Source organism: Camellia sinensis, chromosome 7, assembly GCF_055761805.1.
Source record: "Camellia sinensis isolate YWXY chromosome 7, ASM5576180v1, whole genome shotgun sequence".
NCBI lineage: Eukaryota > Viridiplantae > Streptophyta > Magnoliopsida > Ericales > Theaceae > Camellia > Camellia sinensis.
In genome coordinates, this window is record NC_138967.1 from 82207197 (window position 1) to 82223539 (window position 16343).

Genomic DNA, 16343 nt, shown 5'->3' on the forward strand with positions numbered 1-16343 from the left:
GAGAGAGAGAAAGAAGTGAGGGAAGAGAGAGATACATTGGAAATACAAAAAGGGGTCCAAAATACTAAGCTGGGAGGCTGCCATGTCGTAACTCTCTAGGTCTGGCCACTCATTCTTCTTCCTTAACTGCCCACTCATTCTTGAAGCGTCACAAATCCATTTAGCTTTGTTATCAATGGGCTTTCAAAATAGTATTATATATATATACAAACTGATCATTTCTTCATCCTAAACGGATTATCTTATTTCCAACACTTTTACTTTCTAGAATCTTATCTTTTAAATACTCAAGTTAAGCTAAAAGACAAGGCTCCTTATCTAAAAATGGAATGCAGTCCTTCACCTAACCAAGTTCCTAACTTTTAACTTGAAGAGATGGTTTTTCAAACTTGTGGTGATTGGGACAAACACATTCCCGATGACTTTGCATGTATCCAAACTTCAACATAGTCTTGAGAAATCTGTCAAAGCAAACTCTAGGATAATGTTTTAACTCATGTCTTCTACAATCTGCATACCTTCCTCTTCCAAATCATCACGAAAATATGCATTTGTCATATCTAATTATTATAAAAAGCCAACCCAAATTAGTTGCAAATGAGCATTAGATAACATGTATTTAAAGGAATTGAAGGTATTGAAGAGGGGTGGTTGTGAAGAGTTAGGGTTCAATCATGAGAGAAGAAATAAGAGAGTAGGTAGTGTTGGTAGGTGGTGATCGAAGATGAAATGTGGCTAGAGGTAAATAAAAAGGAGTTACGCTAGTGGATTTAGTTAGAGGGAGAAAGAGTAGTAAGGAAAACAAGAGAGGAAGAATGTATATATATATATATATATATTACTAATAAAGTAATTTGATACTAATACATAAAGGGGTAAAAAAATAATTTGGCATCCTTCGCTAGTTTTGTTTAATCCATTGTCACTGGATTTGAAGTTTATATAATTACTTTAAACTAGAAGGGTTTCTTATATTTGTTTTAAACCTTTAGAGAAAGTCAATTGTAATTTATCCTAAAATCTTTGTTGTGCCAGCATAAACAAATTTGTGTTACAACTAAATTGGAATTGCAAAAATATTGAGAGCATTTAACTAATTATTTATCATTCTATCCATTTATATGCTTCACCAATAATGGCTTGGACCCCTTTTTTTTCCCGCCCCCTTGACCCCCTCTTCACCTGGTTGGCTACTTTTTCTTTCTTTTTTTTTTTTATTCCTTCTCCTCCAATCACCACCCGCCACGTGTCTGTGGGGGGTGGTGATTGAAGGGGGTCTCAATCATCACCCGTTTTTTGATTTTGATTTTTTTTTTTTTATGGTTTATCAATCTTTCCATTTATAAATTTTAAGCATTAATTACAGAATAAATTACATTGACCTTTCATATTCATTAGACTAAATACAATTAATTCCACTAATTTGAGAATATTAGGTTGACCTCTCTCTAGTAATGAAACTCTAAATGGATCTTCTTACTTTATGTCTCTCTCCCCTTCCTTCATACTCCAAGCCACCAAATCAGCACCACCAAGAAGGCCTAATACTTTTGCTGGCCACTCACTGGGCTATTGTTAATGAGTTTCTTATCCAATGTTGTTAGCCACATCATGTATGATATAATGAAAGAGAAGTATCTAGAATTTGTTTAAGGACTGGAAGAGCAGATATTGATGATCTATACAAGTGTTAGGGAAAGAGCATGACCCTATCAGTTGGCCATGGCCTTTTTTTTTTTTTCTTTTTTCTTTGGAAAACTGAAGAACTTCATTGAAGTAAGGAACACAACAACCAAAGCATTAAACTAACAAAAGCAACAATCAACAATCGACAATCGATATTTGGACTATGAATGAAGACCACCTTCTTGACCAAAGATAAAAGTGTAATAGAGGAAAGATTCGATTCTTTTAATGTTGGAACTTGTTTCTGATTTGCGAAGCACAAACTAACCTACCTTTGTCTTCAATTATTCTTTATATTTATATGACCAAGTCTTAGTTAGAGGATGTTCCTAACATCAATTTAAGAATATTAAGTCTTTGTTGCAGTGATAAACGAAACAAAGAATGAGATAGTTTAATGATTAATTGTAGCATTTTGAACATTGTGAATGTGGTTGCAACTAGAGAAATTAATATTGATAACCACAAAGGAGTGGGTGGGCAAAGGTTGCGGGTAACACATTGGTGAATTCTCAATGGTTAAGATGTAAAAAGGGGAGAGAGAATGGCAAAGGATTGAAAGAGAGACAATAAGTTTTTTTAATTGATTTAACCCATTTTTATTTAAAAATGTTACTAAAAATAATTGTACAAGAACAAAACAAAATACAATTTTATTGCGTAAAATAATACTATTGTCAAAATATTAATTGTCTTCCAACAAAGTGAATTAAATGTATTCAAAGGAGGGCTATGTAACTAGAGTTTTGTCGTACAAATTATAAATTCATATTTAATTTTCATACATAATGATATGGCTCATTATAAACTTTTCACTTTAAAATAAAATACTATTAAAGATAAATTTATTTACAATTTGCATTAGGGATGTTCATCAAACTTTGGAACCCAACAGAACCACCCAATCCGGCAATCATGCGGACAGTTTCGAAGCACAGTACAATCGGCAATAATTTGTTAAAAACATATTTTTTGGGTATTAGTTTGGTCAGCTGGTTTAGATATTCAGAATTCAACAGTGATTTAAAGCTCTATTGGTATGACAAAACAAAACAAATATTCTATTGTTATCTCATACATGTTATGATTTCTCAAGTGTCATACATGTTTCTCTTCCTTCTAAACGTCTTCCTCAAGACTCTCAATCACTGTCTCTTTCTTCTAAGTGTCTCTATCTATTCTTCTCTCACTCTCTCTTTCCCAGCTCTTTATTGTTCTCTCATTCTCTCTCTATATTCATTCTATCATAGCTCAGTCATAACCCTAAAAACTAGTCCAAAAACCCTATCGGCCAAAGTGCTCAAGGATCCCCTATCCTCAAAAATTTCTATCCTCATATCCCAAATCACTCATAACTATTGGATATGTCTTGCGATTCTCAAATCTTGAAATTCTCAAATGATCCAATAGTTGTGAGTGATTTGAGACTGGAGGACAGAAATTTTTGGGAACAGAGGATCCTTACTTGGCCAAAGTCACCCTCACAATCTGAACACCCATAGGAAAGTGCCCCATTCCGTTAGACGACATCTGGAGTCAATGACCTTCAAGCTTCATCAATGGTGGAGTTTTGGCTTTTGAAAGTTGATGGTCATGACATTTGTGGTGCGCAACGACTGATTGATCTTGAAAATTCAAGAATGGTGATGGAAAAAATGCAGGGCGTTTGTTGTAGCTATAATATTAATTTATCTAGGTTTGATTTTTGAGTTTTGGTTCTAGATCTATTGATTCTTAAGTGTAGTAATTTTTTATTCTTTTTGACCACATAATTCTTGTAACATTTTTTTATATAAATTTTATATACTTAAAAAAAAATTGCCGTCACTAATTCATACAAATGAGCCGTTACTAATTCATACAAATGAGATCATAGTAACTACACCAACTATCATGGAAAATAACCGTTTGTTTCAACAAAATACTTTTTTTTGGCACTTTCTAACATTTGCAATGACGGGCAATGAAAATCAAACGGGAAAAAAATTCTTTAGTTAACAAAAAACAAACTTGCCGAGACAAAATATTTTTTAATTTTGAAAGATAATTTTACCCGTGCTACCACATTACTGCTTCGCCACCACTATAACCATCGCCACTGCACTTCTATAACTCACCACCACCCTCTCCACCATCTCAATCGACACACTAGCACACCACCCCCCCCCATAACCTCACCATCAGGGACGAAATTAAAAAAAGATTATGAAAGGCCATAACCCTTGTTTTTTTTCAATTTTTGCGAATATTATTATTTGTCATAAAACTTTTAAAATATAAAATTTTATATATAAAATGATCTCCCATTATTAAAAAAATACATATTATTCTTCTTTCATTTTAAATTCTCTTTCTATTTTACATAATAAAAAAAATAAAAAATAAAAACTTAGTCATCCTATTAAAAATTATTTTTCTTTTGATCCTTCTGATAATGAAATCTTAATTTCATCCCTGCTCACCATCCCACCACATCCACCAGTAACCATACATTAAAAATATATATATATATATATATATATATCTGAATTTTTTTCCACAGAAAATTATTCACCAAAATAAACCGTTCCAAACAAAAGGAACATTGTAATTACCCTTTAACCAAAATAACAATGCTATGTGAGCACAAACAAAAAAAAAAATACACAATGCACACATAAATCAATGAATTGCCCAGATTCATTCAAGCATAACACCTCTAGAATATGAACCAAATTGATTTATTTTTCTCACTGGTAACTTTTCTGTAATCAAAATGAAAAAAAAAATGATAATATAATACTCAACCGAATATTTTCCACTTTAAAAAAGGTGTTTGATGCATCCATATATGCAGAGGGCAGCAAAGCTTTAATAATTATCCATTTCTTCTATTGACTAATCGTTTTTATTAAAATTGAACCAGTATCAACAAAAATAAAATAAAAAATAAAAGTCTTCCCTTCTCATTCCTTCAATGAACACCTCCAATTGAACTTCTATAGGCAATATTTCAATCTGCATAGAATGATCATGAATACATGTTTTTGTTCCATCTAATTTGCCAAAAAAAACAAAATAGAAAAGCTCTACCCAAACAATGGATATAGACAAATGGACGAAGTCAGTGCTCCTCATCAGTCCAGATAGAAAAGCGTTACAATCTTTCTGAGATTCTTAGCTTCTTGACATGTATCCATAAGCAATTTGCTATCATGGAATGCGAAGCAAATGACTTGCTGAACATGTGAAATGATGTCCATATTACATAGCCTGCACTTTCACAATAACAATCGTGAATCAAAAAATCAACATCCCCGTAGAAGAGATAACATCAATCAAGCTCGATATATAGCGTGGTCTCCAAGTTTATGTATAACAAAAGTCGCAAGTGACGTGCAAAGTTCACCCAATTTATGTAGTGTTGGAACATGTAATGTAGCTACTAAATAGATTCTCTAGTACTCTAAACAAGAGAGGGGCTCAAAGGTCATAAACTGAGCCCAACAGAGCTCTCAAATGAAGTTATTACCCTCAGCTAGGGATGTAATTAGTTCGGTACAGTCGGTATTTAAGTAAAAACTTTTACCGAACCGATAACGTCGGTTTTATTATTTTGAACACCAATGTAGACTATTTCTCCCATTAAACCATGCCAAACCAAACCGATTGAAGCGATTCAGTTCGGTTCGGTTCGGTACAATTTAATCGGTCTAAGACTTTTCAAATTTGAGACATTTTTCAATATAATCGCTAATCTATATAAAAATATTAAATTAATTATTTGTTTACTATTTCAAACATATCTAATATATCCATTTAATAAATACTTTTCAATTCCTAGATTAACAAAAAGAAAAACAAAAAAAAGTTAAAAAATATTAAGGTTTCAATAATGAGCAGATCATATATAATAAGAGGTTATAACTTAGGTTATAAAAATGATAAGGTTAATTAATTAAGGTTAATAATTTATTATACTTATTAATATCATTATATTATTAGATTATATATATATTAAAAATATAATATATGTTGAAGCGGTCAGTTTCGGTTTAGTTTAGTGCACAAGATGTTTGAACCGATACCGAACCGAAAACTGAAAAAAATCAAATTTAAAAACCCCACAGACCAATTCTTGTTAAAAAACAGACCAAATATAGCCGGTTTGGTCAATTTTTTCGGTTTTTCTTACATCCCTACCCTCAGCCAACGAAGCAAGCAAAACAACAGTAAAAGCCAGTAAAAGATCAAATGTATCCATGACAACAAAGCTGGTACAACATAAGGTGTAGGTTCGCCATGTCCAATTTGCTCCATTATACGATTTTGGATTGGCTTTTCAAGGGTCTGGGGTTTCTCATGCAAAGCCAGAGCTTGTGGTTAGTTAGATCATTCTTGAGCTCAGTTCTGAGCATGGGCAATTTCAAATGAAAAACACAAAACAGTCTACACAGAAATTGGCTCATCAACAGTTTAAATTTCTCAGCTGATGTATGTAGAACCATGAAGCACATGTATGAACACTGATACACTAAGGGTACACTGATACGATAAAATTATAAAATAAAATAAAATAAGAGGGTATGGGTATGGCTGGGAACATTTGTAAAAACTATTTATTTTTAATTCGGAGTAATTCAAAAATTAGTTAAATGGTTTAGTTAGTTAAGATCCAATCTCAAAACCACCTTTAGTGTAAAAAATAAAATATCATTATATTAAAGAACCTACAAACCAAAGTTTACTTTAAAAATCATGCTAAGCATAGAAATAAGTTTAATTAAACTAATATCATCTTTGTATAAATAAAATAAAATATATATATTCTAACTAAGGTACGACCTGGGTATATATTAAGGGGGGGGAAAAAATTGGGTATCTGTTTTGGGTACCCAATACGTAAACAAATTATCATGAAAAGTACTAATGCCCCGTACGGGTACAAAATATTTTTTGAAGTACCCATACTTCATAGGACAACTGAGTTGGACTCTGATAACATCACAGTTCACAACTACTAAAATATCCAAGATCTCTCTCCCAACACACGATGTCATTATTATCTTTTGCTTTGATTTGTAAAATGAAAAATCAAATTAAAATCAAAGACAAAAGAGGAGCAAAATGAAATGCACTTTCTGTATGAAGTCAGAAAATTAAGAGTTTCAAACTAGAAAAATGTTCATGCAAAGGGCACAGATTTTGATAGGGAAAGACATATTTCTAGTGCCATCAAGAACAACTTGGCAGCTGCCAATGTACATGGAGATAGTTTCTGTAGATGTTAATATATAAGCAAAATAGATGCACCAGATCTTGGAAGCAATTGGAGAGAGAGAGAGAGAGAGATAAACTCTTTGGCAGCCTTTTTCACTAACCTGCTGGCTTCTATCAAAGGTAGATGATCGTTATGAGGCTTCTCTATTACATTCTTCACCTGCAAATCCAAGAAATAGTTAACATTACCATACCCCAAAAGATATTTCAGATTTATCATTACACATCAAAGAATCTAACTGAATTAGGAACATTTCCACAAGACACTATCAAGTATTGGTTTCAATTCTTGTTATCATCGCCAGTCCACGCTGCTGACAGGGATTCCTCATCTAAGGAATATGTTAATAAGCCTCCTTCTACAACCACAAGAAAGGTAAACGCTCAAGCATCCAAACCATCCAAATGACCAGTGATCCAGCTGAAAGAACCCTTTTCATTGACCACTTCACTGACCATCTAGTCAATGTTCATGTGAAGTGGAAAATGATAACCATATAATAATCATGTGTCAAACAAATTATCACATAGCTACATAAAATAATCACTATACCAAGACTACACAATAAGTTCAGAAAAGGGATAGATTGGCAAGAACTAGAAGCCATACTCTACAATTTAGATCCCAACTTCAGCATCAATTTCCAAAATGCAGTAGACCCTGCCCAATTTAAAATACCAAAACTGACTAAACCATCCAATATTCATTCTTCTGTTCTAAAGAGCATAAACTTTTGGCTGGATGTTAAAATCATTTTCAACCCAAATAGTTTTGTCATTAGAATATGATGAATTTTATTAGAGGTTAATAGTTTCCTCAGCAAGAAAAATTCCATACTTCATGCCTGATCTTCCAGGTATTCCTTAATAAAACTGATTACAAAATGATATTTATACCTTCTTATATAAACTGAAGTAAACAATAGAAAAACTTCTTTTTTTTTTTTTAACTGTATGGATTCAAGGAGAAAAACACAAGCAAACATTTCCAATAAAACAACCCTTTTCCAAAGAACCTCTTTCTCCCTCTCTCCTCATCATCTCCCCCTTTCCCTCCTTTTCTGTTCTTTTCTTTTTTTTTTTTTGGGGGGGGGGGGGGCGTTCATAAAGGCAGTTCTTATGAACAGAATACATAATCAACAACGAAATAATAGTAATAATAACAAGCAGAACATGAAATACACAAACATCTGGAGCAAGGCAAATACACTACTTACAGATTGAAAATGTCAAATGGAAGACAGTAAAATGTAATAGTTATGGCCCATTTAGCAAAGTTTATGTTTACACACAAAAACAAAATAGTTCCAAACTGAAAATAAAAACTTGTTTGCAGTCTGTTTTCATTTCCACAAAAAAAGGAAACAGATTTCAAAATTTATCAAATGCTTAAAAAAAACAAAAAGTGTTGTACCTTGTTTCATTTTAAAAAAAATCATTCCCTACTCCCTCCACCACCTCTGAACACTCCCACCTCCAACCCCCATCACCTCCCACCAGCAATCCCCTCCGGCCACTCCCCTCACTTGTTTTCAAAACAAGTTTTTGGAAACATGTGTTCACCAAACAGGGTTTTGTTTTTGTTATCGGTAAATAAAAAAAACAATAAATTGTAAATGTTACCGAACTCCCCGTTAATAACTTTAACAATAAAAGATTGATGAGAAAATAGTGGCAAAATGACAATGTATAAATTTCCAAATCCCATTACAAGGAGTACGACGCAAAAGAACAATATAACCAGATTCTTACTTTCGAAAGCAATTCCTGGCTCTCAGGAGGTTGCTTTTTCAAACTTTGAGGCAATATCACAGTAAGTAGCTCTGGTTTCTCTGCTCTTAAAGCACCTCTAATAACAGCTGCATTAGTCCCCGATGCACCAGATGTAAAAATGTGATTTTTCTGTAACCAAAGAGAAAAGAGGAGAAATTTTAGGAAAATCACAATCTACAGCACACAATGTGACATTGACATGCAAAGGAGAGACCCAGCACCGACTAAATGTCCTGTCTCATTCTGCACAATAGGAACCAACTGTTCCTTGCAAAAAACAGAAGTTGAGGCATTATACCGTTATAACCATCGCATAGCTAAGAATCTCGATAAGTTCTTGATGCATAAATCCCATATTCCGTGTCCCAAAAAAACCAATAGCTCTTGGCCCTTGTTGTTGAATTGCTAGTAACTCCTACCAAAAAGGGGAAAAAATATTGATTTATATACAAGCACATGCCTACAATCCATGCAGACCATTATAAGAGTCGTTAAAATAAAACACATTGGTAAACAGAAAATATAAAAGTACTGGCTCATTAAAAATCTATTTTTCAGGTGGCCTAACACACCCAAACTCTATGTTGGGTGGCGACTCTAAGCAAATTTTTCAAGAGTCTGAGTAAAATAATAAAATTGAACTCAGATTTTTCCAAATAACTATTAAAAGTGAAAATCTATACCCAGTAGTAGAAACCAAATGCTGATGTCCATTTTAATCAGCATAAATAGAGTTAAAAGACTGCTTGCAAGTTGCAGCTCAGCCTGAGCTTAAAATCTACCAAAAGCATCACAGCCTAACATAGCATAGATTTTGATCTACAATACCTTACACAAATAAACTTGCATATGGTATTGTCATATGCTTCTGAAAACTCTCTAAACATTCATAAAAAAATAGATGGCTCTCTAAAAAGTTAATAAAGTAAAAATCATCCCATTGGCCTCGTAGACAAAGTGCTACCTGTTTGGTCTCTTAACCATGATGCCAGGGGTTGAAAAAAACTCTTGGGAAAGGCTCATTGCAAATTCAAAAATTGTGGTTCAAGAAGATAACAAACCTGCAGATAATCTACATCAGGGACAGGTTTATATTCTGATACCAGAACTTCCCCTGATCCTTTTACAACAGATTGTGCTTGGGTTGGAATCTGAGTGGTGACTTCCTCATCAGAACCAAACATCTGCAAGGCAATTTCATCTTCATTCCTCCCACTACCAATGTTTTGATCTCGTTTGGAACATCCAGAAAGCCACTATACCAGCACATAAAAACAGAGGCCCCTGCTAGTAAATCATTAGTGAAAACCAACCGCGCAAAAATGAACATAAAGACGAGTTCAATTTCACAACAATAGGAAACACATAAAAACTGCCATGGTCTAAGCAGGCAGGATTTGTGTCTTGAAAAAGGTCATTTTGGAATGTAGTGAATTTAAAGTGGCTTTTTTCATTTGTTCCGCTATTAATTTAACCTTCAATGATGAAAGGGAGTAAGAGCTGTGCAATAGGGTAGTCTAAAACCTCGAAGGCAATTACAATCATGAAGGCAATTACCGCAGGCAAACTTTTGAAGAGAAAATAAAGGAGAGCAGCGTCACCTCTAGTTTAGCATTTGAATAATGGTCTCTTTAAAACATCATTTTTGCAATTTCCTATGTCCTCTAAGAATTTTATTCATACATAATCAAATAGATGTGGGATTATCATCAGCAAGGAATGTAGGGTTGTCTTGATAGAGAGAGCGGTTACAAATTACAACAATGACATTTAGTAATTTCCTGTGATTTAGAAAGAGCCCATGAGAGAAAATAATGCCCCCTCGCTTATTATGATAGCATGGATAATATAAAGCCTTCAGAACCTATGATTGTTGTTATTTGAGTTTTACATTTTGAAAAACTGTCATAACCCATTAAACCAATCACATTCATAGAATAGAAAATTATTCTGGTTCTTCCATTTGACGATACCTTGTTACAAGTGCATCAAATCCAATACAAGTGCATCAAATCCAAGACAAGGGCAAAACTTAATTTCTATACGGTAATCTTTAAAATAAGATATCTAAACTCAGGCTACAACATCTGAATGCATCAAAATTCAATATACTTTCAGATCTGCAGAGAGAAATAAACTACAGCCTAGATTTCGAATAAACAGAATGAACTCCGCGACACTGGCATTTTTGTCCAAGGATAACATATTCACCACGTTCAAAAAAAGTTTGTTTATGACAACATAATTAAGAGAAGATTTTATTCCAATTGCCTAATGCATAATATGCAACAAAAAGCAGCAACATGTGAAATAACTAAAATTGGGTGGGGGGGGGGGGGGGGCGCGGGGGTTGGAGGGAAATAGAGAACATATAGCAATGCTCCTACAATTCAATGTATCCAACAAAATCAACATGTGAAAGAACTAAAATTTGAAAAATAAAAATAAATAAAAATTAATTACACAAGTACAGAACATTTGTGCTAGTAGCAATGCTCCTACGATTCAATGTATACATTTCAAAAGAGATAAGATAACAAGTACAATAATGCCCAAATATTTAAGATAAAATTCTTAAAAGCTAATAAATATAATATGACAACAAATGCAAAACTGTACACTTAAATTCAATCATAATCAAGTACAATAATGCCAAAATATTTGAGATAAAATTCTTAAGAGCAAAATATAATATGACAACAAGTGCAAAACTGGACAGTTAAATTAAATTCAATCATAATCACGTCCAACTTTGTGTTTTCTATTTCATTTATTTTCTTACAGTCCTTTAGGGCCTTTTCATTGTTGTTAGAATTGAATGATATGTGATATGTATAGTTACAAATCTATATAATATGACAACAAACGCAAAACTGGACACTTAAATTCAATCATAATCACGTGCAACTTTGTGTTTTCTAATGCATTTTATTTTCTTACAGTCCTTTAGGGCCTTTTCATTGTTGTTAGAATTGTATGATATGTGATACATATCAGTTACAAATACATACGAATCATTTACTGTATTGATCAAGGACATGTATCACACGATACAAAGTCGTATAGATTAATGTGAATGTTTGGAAAGTGGGTTTTTATGTAGGTTTTTTTAGTTGCAGGATATTATTGGATAAAAAAATTTTGGTGTTTGGGAAGATGGTTGGGTTTTTTGTGGTTGGATATGATGTTTGTGAGAGAAAAAGTGAAATGATTATGGGGTTGGATGTGATATTTTGTTTGGATTTGTTTTTTTTTAGTTTTGCAAAAACTGTCTTTTAGTAGAAAAAATTTAAAAAAAAAACCCAAAATTTTTTTTCCCCGAACACCGCCAATGTATCGTTGTGTCATGAATGGTAAGGTATAACAGGATTTTAGATATATATATATATATATGCAAATTTGACCTTAAAAGGCAAAGTTGACCTCAAAAAGATGCCCACCCATTTCCAAATCTTTGCCCTATTACCCATTGAAATGATATTTCCCTTAAAATCAAATTTAGTAAACCCCCCTTAGCTACAACCCATTTCCAAGTCCCCCCCCCCCCCAAAAAAAAAATAAAATAAAATAAAAGTTGACTTGTAGCTCCTTCAAGTATAAAAATTATATATTTCATGGACGCCATTAACGAAAAATATTAGTTCACCATTTTACCCTTCACTTGTAACCCTACCCTAAGAAGCACGGACAATTCTTTAGGGTAGGCATGTTAGATTGGACACTCTTAAAAAGCGTGGTTGACACCTCTTTCACGTGTCTTAATTAAATATATAAATTCGTAATATTAGACACTTTGTAGACACTTCACAGACACTTTTTGAATCATCTTAACATGACCAATGTAATGAATCTCTTCATAGTAACAAAGTTCTATATTCTTTGAAATGCAACTTATTTACTCTTAATATATTTTGAAACACACATAAAGATGAATACATCATGTATATTTATATATTCTACTACTATTTTGCATTCTTTAGTTTGTAATTGTTATGTGAACGATATTTTAATGTTCAAGTTATGGAATATACGTCTTTTAATTTTCAATTAGTGCTACTTTTTTTTTTTCATTACATTAGAATAAACTATTTATATATTTCACATATCATAAATTTATAAAAATGTAAAATTTTAATGTGTCCCAAACATGTCGTGTCCTATATTTTTTGCATTAATGTGTCAACATGACAATGTAGTGTTACGTGTCTATGTCTGTGTCTATGCTACTTAGACCTTACCATTATCTTCCTCAACCCACCAGTCACCTTATCAGACTCCCACATCATATATTGCCTCCCCTTCTCCCTACCAGCGACTAGCCACCTAATTCCATAAAGCAACCATGTTCTGTGGCTAATGATAACAACACTTGGATGCAACTAGATCACAACAAACCTGGTTTGTGAGGGGCTATGATGCAGGTTGTTAAAGAACCCTTGCATTTTGTGATTGAGTGAGCTTTCTATCAATGGAACCCTTCGACTCATCTTCAATTGCAGCTATCAAAATAGACATGAGTTCGCAGTTCCCCTACATTAACACCAACATATGTCCAGTTCCCAACACGACCCACTACCCGCAACCAATGCTCATAGCCAAGTCTTCTAAGAACCTCTACAACATATGATACAAATCCCAAAGCTTGGGGTTCAGGCAGGTCCAACACCAGCAAACAAGGCTCATAGTCAAGACCTTATTTATTTATTTATTCATTTTTCTAATCAACAACAAAAGACTTTATTGATAAATCAAAAAAAGGGAACCGGGGAGCAAACTTTAAAGAGAGAATTCCCCGACACCCAAAAGAAAGTTAAGGAGCAAAACTTTATCCCACAAGCAATCCACTTCCCGAAACTTATCTTCAAACAATCTCACATTTCTTTCCAACCATAGAACCCAAAAAGTTGCAAAGACAACGCAAGACCAAAACACTTTGGATTTCTTTGATCCGCCGAATGCTCAAAAATCAACAAGGAGCATATGCGCTCTCCCTTTTGGTGCCACCCACACGATGTTTCCCAAAAGAAACAATCTGTGCCATAAATTCAAAACAATTGGGCAATGTAGAAATAAATGATCCACGGATTTTCCATTCTTACAACATACTTGAGTCCTTATAGGGAATGGCTTTATTTAAACAATATATTTCAATGTGCATGATATGTCTAAGAACCAGTACAACTTATGATACTTATCCCAATATCCCAAAACTTGGGGTTTAGGGAGGTCCAACACCCCCAACACTCACAATAAAGTCCACGTAGGGGAGTGGCTCTTTTTTCCATTATGACAATTATCACATCAAAATTTTGCTAAACAATAAAAAACCATCCCACTCCACCCTCTAGGACTTAAAGAACACCCCACGTGTAATGAGGGCAATCCTACTATTAACATTTACTGTAGTGATGGCCTTACAAGAAAATCAGGGCTAAAGGGACTTATAACTAATCATACATCTACTACCAAATTAGGATACATTTAATCAATGAAGTTATTACATGTCTAAGAAGGATCTAGCAATTAAATGTTTAATGCAGGTCTGACTCACCAACAAATGCTAGTATAGGATAATATAGCAAATATTGGCAACCACATAGGGATTCATTTTGTTTAAAGGCCATTCCCCACACATCTTATGCACAATTGAGTTATGGCATTTGCTAATAAATATGCTTGCCATAACATCTTTACTGTAAAAAAACTAGCAAATCAACTCTCTCTCTCTCTCTCTCTCTCTCCCTCTCAGTTTAAATTTTAGAGAAAAGGAGTTATGGCGAGCGAGAGAAAGAGTTGTAAACACATCAACACAATTTAAAATCAAAGGTCTACAACTAACATGGCATTATAAGTTTTAAAAGGCCTATCCATTTTTTAATTTAAAATACAGATTTGTTGATGTGGATCTGTCATTGATTAAGAAATGGAGCTCTCCATTTCGAGAGGATCGAAATCCGAAAAAAAAGTGTAAGAATCTAAAAACAATTTTAGTAACATAAAATCAGCACATAAGCTGTCTCAATCATCCAATTTATGTATGACTTTTTCTTTTACATCAAAAAATCAAAATTTGTAGAATCCTAACTTAAATTAGAAATAAGCTCCTAAATTATAAATAAAATTTCAAAACTAACAAAAACAACAAAAAAAATAATTAAAAAAAAAATCAAATGGGCTATGTCTCCTTGCACCAAACAAACAAACAAACAGAAGAAATCCACATTCCAATACTTCATCACAAATTAAAAACAAGTAATAAATCTTCCACTGCAAAACACATAAGAAACCCAGCTCAAATCTGAAAAGAGTATGTACCTTAAACACTCAAACATATAAGACCAGAGTCTCAGTAGCACAAAAGAGAGATGACCATTTATAGGCTCACAAATATACATACATGCTAGTCAGAGAGAGAGAGGCATACCGTCTGTCTTGTTGAAGAGAGATTGGATAGGCTGTGGAAGAATCTACTTCGACCAACCCATCGTCTGTGAGAGTAAGATGATGATGAGGATGAGGATGTAGCAGAAGAAGAAGAAGGGAAAGAAGATTTGTTGGAGAAGGGACTAGGGTTAGCAGTGTGGAAAAGATTGGAGGAATCTGAAAGGCAGGAAGCAAAGGGAAGAGGCAACCACAGCAGCCTCAAAGAGGATGTTGCTGTCATCTCACTTACTAGTATTATCACTCTGCTCTTCTGCTTTTTACCCAAACTCTCTTCCAAGTCCCAACTGCCTTTTGCCCTAATAGTTTAATCCCTTTTTCCTCTTTCTCACCCCCTTCTCTCTCTCATGAATGTGATATGTGTGGATGAAGTTTTGAGAGAAAATGGTGTGCCTTGCTTTGGACAAGTTATTGGTTGTTCAAGGGTGCGCGCCACATGTCGCTCAGATGTAGTACTCTGATTGGTCATGTGGCGCTCAGATGTAGTACACTGATTGGTGAATTTTACAATTTTGCGTTAGATGATTAAGATAAAAAAGTAAAATAAAAAAATTGTGATTAACCTAAAATATGAACCTATCTAAGCCAATTAATATAATTTTTGTTTTTTTTAATCACACCTCTTGTTGGCGTTTTTATATTTTTATTATTATTTATTTTTTACAGTAGTTTAAAAAGGATAATCGGACTGACATTCAAAAAGGCCAAATGCTTTGCGAATGTTGAATGAATATGTTTGGTTGGAAAAGAAAATTGTTCCTATTCCTACCATACAAAAAGGAGAAATCAACTCGGAGAAATCAATTCGTTATCGTGACTGATCTGGTCTAGTTTTTTTAACAATAAATCTATTTTAAAAGAAAATTTTGTTAGGTAATTCTAGAATAGCATGAGTAATTGCTTGCATTTAACTTATTTATATTGTGTTTGATTGGAGGATTTGGGGAGGGATTTGGAAAAGGAAAGGAAAAAGGTGTGTGAAATTAGGTGAAATTTAGGCATGTTTTATTCATATTTCCATACCTTTTTCATTTCCCTTTCCAAATCTCTCCTCAAATCCCCCAACCAAATACAGCATTAGTATAATTTATTATGATTTAAAAGTTGGTAATTAAAAAAAAAAAAGTCAAAAGTATCATTCCTTTAATTTTTAAATAATTAATTTTTCAACTTATTTAAATTAT

The 16343-nt window shown here is 33.4% G+C and overlaps 1 protein-coding gene across 2 annotated transcripts; it reads right to left on the minus strand.

The window, feature by feature from the left end:
* Positions 1-4535: 4535 nt before the first annotated feature.
* LOC114280394 (uncharacterized) lies at positions 4536-15617 on the minus strand. 2 transcript variants are annotated; one of them, XR_003635566.2, is made up of 7 exons: positions 15143-15530; positions 9780-9974; positions 9017-9133; positions 8698-8847; positions 7556-7606; positions 7047-7105; positions 4536-4938 (listed from the first exon to the last, which is right to left on the minus strand). XR_003635566.2 is itself a non-coding variant. In XM_028222752.2 (6 exons), exons 1-6 carry the CDS (start codon positions 15380-15382, stop codon positions 4803-4805), a joined length of 897 nt encoding a protein of 298 aa, XP_028078553.1. In that variant the 5' UTR covers positions 15383-15617; the 3' UTR covers positions 4536-4802. The 2 variants fall into 2 exon arrangements, 1 of the variants encoding a protein (XP_028078553.1); XM_028222752.2 differs by lacking the exon at positions 7556-7606 and having other exon boundaries at positions 15143-15617.
* Between the last annotated feature and the right edge of the window lie 726 nt (positions 15618-16343).